The sequence below is a fragment of the Triticum aestivum genome, chromosome 1A (assembly GCF_018294505.1).
Source record: "Triticum aestivum cultivar Chinese Spring chromosome 1A, IWGSC CS RefSeq v2.1, whole genome shotgun sequence".
In the NCBI taxonomy this organism is placed as follows: domain Eukaryota; kingdom Viridiplantae; phylum Streptophyta; class Magnoliopsida; order Poales; family Poaceae; genus Triticum; species Triticum aestivum.
This window is the reverse complement of record NC_057794.1, coordinates 490,920,073-490,925,112: the sequence shown is the minus strand read 5'-3', so window position 1 is coordinate 490,925,112 and position 5,040 is coordinate 490,920,073. Positions and strand designations below refer to the sequence as shown.

Below are 5,040 nucleotides of genomic sequence, written 5' to 3'. Positions count from 1 at the left end.
CAAATTGGAGGGGTGTTGGGCTGCAACACACACGAGACCTTTTCGGTCCCTCGGTTAACTGTTGGAGTATCAAACAAAGTCCAAATGATACGAAACTTGACAAGCGGTCTACCGGTAGTAAACCAAGGCCGCTTGGCAAGTCTCGGTCCAATCCGGAAATGTTTAATCCCCACACACGAAAGAAAGCTAGAAATGACCATCGGAGGAGAACGAAGCGCCGGAATGCAAAATGGACAACGGAGAAAATGCTCGAATGCATGAGATGAACACGTATGCAAATGCAATGCATATGATGACATGATATGAGATGCATGACAACGATAAGAACACACGGAGACAAAGACCCGAACCCGAGAAAATAAAATAACTTAACGCCGGAAACGGCAAGAGTTGGAGTACAAATTGGGAAAGTTATATCCGGGGTGTTACATCAACGCTGCAGCACATCTCCCTGTCCATGCTTCATTCGTTTACTTTTGGATCTGATGGTGATTTTTGGCAGATGCAGAGTTTTTAATACCCAAAGCTAGTTCGGTAAATATTTATATTCATACTCACAGCGTTGTTCGACTGCTATACTCTTCCTCTGCTTGTTTTCAAATTTTTTGGCCAATTTTCGGCTAAATTTCAGTTAAATTTGGGTTAAAATTCAAATTTTAGTTTTGTATTTTCGTCCGAGATTTTGCCGAAATTTTTGAAATGGCCGAATTTCGGCCATCTCGTTCAAGGGCGAGAAAAAACGCAAACCGAAAACCAAAACACAGCGTGGGAGTGATCATGCGCTTGGACATTGCATGCATGTGAATTAAAAACGCATGTTTCTGCACGCAAGGCGTCGACTATACCATTTTTGGATGTTTGCTCATCGGTAAAAACATCCAAGCCCCAAAAGAAATGGTCCAAATATATTCCTAATCTGGTAATTGAGCTACATGAAATGAAATAGAGGGAGTAGTGAGAGGAAGAACTTTTTTTCGACCATTGCAAGGTGGGCCTGTCCGAGATGCATTGGACCGCTGAATTGCATATGTCGGTAAATATGTTACAGTTAAAGGACTGGAGTGTGAAAAGGAAATACCAAAACTGTCAGCGGACAGATCTTGTGAGACGCGCCTCCAGAATTTTTCCTCGCTCCTCTTGATCCTCTCCAACTCGAAACCCTAACACCAAAAAATCCTCCAAAATCCATTCCGCCGCCGCAGCCCGCAGGCACACACGACGATGGCGGCGGAGCTGGGCGAGATTGAGGAGCTCGTCGAGGAGATCCTCATCCGCCTCCCTAAGGACGAGCCTGGTAATCTCCTCCGCTCCTCCCTCGCCTGCAAGCCATGGCGCGACCTCCTCGCCAGCCACGCCTTCCGTCGCCACCACGGCGACTTCCACCGAACACCTCCCATGCTTGGCTTCCTCCGCGACTGGCCGGAACTCAGCATCGAGTTCTTCCCCACCACGGATTTCCTGGCGCGCGGTCCCGACCCCCAGCACCAATATACCGTGGAAGATTGTCGCCACGGCCGCGTCCTCCTTCGATACTTCGATGAGGATGAGGATATGCCATTGCTGGTCGTCTGGGACCCCATGACGGGCAGCGAAACAGTGCTTGGCACCCTTAAAATGTCGGAAAAGGCAAGGTCGTTTGCCTCGGTGATCTGTGCTGCGGACAGCTGCCGCCACGGTGACTGCCATTCCGGTCCATTTGGCGTCGTTTTCGTCATCCTTCACCGGGAAGAAGAGGTTGCTACGGCGTCCGTGTACTCATCGGAGACGGGTAGTTGGAGCTCTTCGGCCGTCACCGATGTTGGTACGTTTGAGGATGAAATCCATTTCTCCATGCCTAGTGTGCTCGCAGGAGACGCGCTCTATTTCCTCCTTTTCCGGGGCCAGGATGTTGAAGGTTGCAGTATTCTCAAGTACGACCTGGGAACCTCCTGTCTGTCGGAGATTCATCTGTCGGAGGAGATGCAGGATGCCAGCGACAATCCTATCCTCATGGTGGGGGAAGACGGTAGGCTGGGGATCGCACACCTGTTCTTTTTCGGCCTCTCCGTCTGGTGGAGGGAGGTGGATCCCGATGGAGTTGTGTCGTGGACACAACGGAGAGACATCGACCTCGAGACTCTTCTTCCTGCTAGTGATTCCATAGTATCACCTGAGTTGGTTGGCTCCATGGAGGGTACTGATATCATTTTTGCAACCACAAATCTCGGCACCTATGAAATTGATCTCAAGTCACTGAAATCACCTTTGAAGATGCTCTCGAGCAAGCTGTGTCAACATCCAGATATCAAATGGACCCTCTTTCCCTACGTTAGCTTCTACTATCCTCCAGCTCCAGGTACCCCTTAACTTCTTTTTATTTTTATGGGGAGTGCTTCGATACAAACCCCACACCCCACCCCCCCCCCCCCCCCCCCCCCAAAAAACATATAATGGATAGGATGGTCATTTCACATTAGGTATAGGAATACCCACCTGACGACGCGCGCGTCGTCGTATGCCTGCCCGCGTACGTCACACCCGTCACGGCCTTCTATCTATATGAGAATTATGCTTGCCAATTTTCGGTGCATTTTGGGACTGTTTGCATTTTCTACGGTTTTTGCCGCCGGCAATCCAAAACACTGTTATTAATCAAAATTATTTTGTACTAACTTTTCCAAAATAATTTACGATTTCCCCCTTCTAATTTTGTTTTTTCCTCTTCCTTTCTTCGTCTCTTCTTTTCTTTTCTTTTATATCATTTTTATTTTTCTTTCGATTTTCCAGGCAAAATTTAAATTTTAATTTCTTTTGGCTTACTTTTATTTTATAAAATGATTCAAAATTCAGAAACATTTTTAGAATATTTCATAATAATTTTCATCCAAAATTCATTCGAACATAAGGATAGTTCATTAAATATTATGACAAACGGTTCATTTTACATTCGAACATAACGAAACTTAATTAAACATAAGAGGACCTAATCTAAATTAATTAAACATAAGAGGACCTAATCTAAACATAATCTACTCGTCGTCGGAGGCGGCGAGGTCCATGATCTCGCCCGCACCGCTGTCACCGTCATCATCATCGCTGCTCTTGACGGCGTCGTCCTCCACCGGAGCCGCCTGCGCCGGCGCCTGCACCGCACCCATAGCCGCCGCCGCATCCAACGCCGCCTGCACATGAGCGGCCTCTGCTGCCGCCGCCATAGCCGTCGTGGCGTCCAGTGCCTCCTACAGCTCCGTGGCCTCTCTAGCCTCCGCGGCCGCCGCTTCTGCCTGCGACGCCCGTAGGGCGATGAGGTAGCCGGGGCAGTCGTCGGGGTCGCCGTCCTCGCGCAACGCGAACTGCTCCGGCGGGAGGGTCGGCGGGCCCGGCGAGCGTGGGTATCGGACGGTGGAGGGAGCTTGGGGATGGCGTGGCCGCTGGAGGGCGACGGCGGGGCCGGCGCGGGGCAGACGACGAGTCGCCCGTCTCCGACTCCCGACGAGCCTGGCCGACGACTTTCCAGAAGTCCCCCCCCCCCCCCCAAAAAAAAAAACCTAGTACGGCCGACGATATTCGAATGGCCGCCCTCGTGTCGGCGGAGCTCATCCGGCGTCACGCCGGGCCCCCTCGTCAGGTATCCGTCGGCGGTGATGCGGAAGATGTGCGGCAGACGGCAGCCCGGCGGCACCATCAGCCCGAGCCGGATGAGCTCGTCGGTGTCCGGCATGCCCAGGCTTGTCGGCCACGAGCTGCCACGGCCGTCAGTGCCGCCGCTGCCGCTGTTGCTGCCGGACAAAATGGATACTGCCGAGAAGGGAACGCATCGTCGGTGGAGTGAGGGCGCGTCTGGTGGATGGCGTCGGTGGGTGAGGTGAGTGGGGGTGGGGGAGTCAGACGGGAGAGGGGGTGTTTAAGGACGGGTGGGGCGGCGGTAGGTGACCGACGCACCGGCTTAACGTCGGCCTTAATGGCGCATCGGGGGCGGCGACCGCCTCGGGAACCGTCCCTTGACCGATGCCACGACGCCACGCAACCGTCCCTCGACAGATCGTGTCGTGTCTATTTTCCTTTGACCACAACTGGACGTCGTCGTACATAGACGGCCCGACACGACGCGTAGACGGGCTGACGCATGTACGGGCAGTCGCCGTACAGGACCGGACGCGGGTACAGCCCCGTCGCGCGGGCGGCGGCTTTTTTGTGATGAGACGATCCTACCCTTTTTAACGAAGGGGTACGGAGCGATCTCAGCCGTTGCTGTATTTAGGGGGGTTGTACCAAAGAAGAAGTGTATTTTTATATGCATGTATAGTTGTGATTTGGGAATATATGTTTACTCCTAATATATTTCAGTCATTGGCACAAATAAAACATAGTGAATGTGTAATCAGCAGACACTAAGATGCTTTCATAGCATACTGACTGCGTGTTCTTCCATGATTGTTTCTTTCTTCAGCGGTGGCTGGTGTTGTGGCTGAAGCATCAAGTGATGAAGCTGGACATGGCAATGAGGAAGCAGAAGTCTCAAGAATTGAAGAAGTTTAGATTGCTGTTTTGGTGTTGGTGGCTTTCGTTTGGTTTCCATGTTGGATGGATGACGGGATAGTGGTGTGAGTTTGATGGCTGATGGAAGAGTTTGTGTTATATCTTGTTAATTAACTGTCTCTATTTTTTATAGCCATGCTATGGATGTTTTTGCTTTTCAAAGTTCAAACCCTGATTCCATTTAAGCAGGGGAAAGTTGTCTTTTGTGTAAAAAGAATGCTGAAAGTTATATGCATAATTACACATTTCTCTCTACAGAAAGTTTTAGAATTTTCCTCTACAGAAAGTTTTATATTTAAATAGTGCCAGCAGCTGCATCGTCTGTTGTGCGTGGATCACACAATAATCTGCTAATGAGCCTCACACCTATGACACCATTACAAACTGATCGCCAACTTCTGCTGATGTTGATGTCTTCGCGCGCTAATGCGCTTTGCGTGCTGTGATTTTGGCAAGCAATTTAACCAATAATGAAGTAGGCTGCTCCGTGAACATGATGAATACTGGTATGTTCAAGAGGTT

At 50.3% G+C, this 5,040-nt stretch overlaps 1 protein-coding gene across 2 annotated transcripts; it reads left to right on the top strand.

The window, feature by feature from the left end:
• Positions 1-1,099: 1,099 nt before the first annotated feature.
• On the top strand, positions 1,100-4,762 carry LOC123156496 (uncharacterized). Of its 2 annotated transcripts, none has more exons than XM_044574649.1 (2): positions 1,100-2,335; positions 4,430-4,754. In XM_044574649.1, the coding sequence occupies exons 1-2, from the start codon at positions 1,222-1,224 to the stop codon at positions 4,516-4,518; spliced, it is 1,203 nt and encodes a 400-aa protein (XP_044430584.1). In that variant the 5' UTR covers positions 1,100-1,221; the 3' UTR covers positions 4,519-4,754. The 2 variants fall into 2 exon arrangements, 1 of the variants encoding a protein (XP_044430584.1); XR_006478190.1 differs by having other exon boundaries at positions 1,159-1,294; positions 4,430-4,762.
• The last annotated feature ends 278 nt before the right edge of the window (positions 4,763-5,040 follow it).

Coding starts and splice junctions, on each gene's coding strand:
- LOC123156496 (XM_044574649.1), top strand. CDS start 1,222: ATGGCGGCGGAGCTGGGCGAGATTGAGGAGCTCGTCGAGGAGATCCTC. Junction 2,336..4,429: donor CTACTATCCTCCAGCTCCAG/GTACCCCTTAAC, acceptor TTCTTTCTTCAG/CGGTGGCTGGTGTTGTGGCT.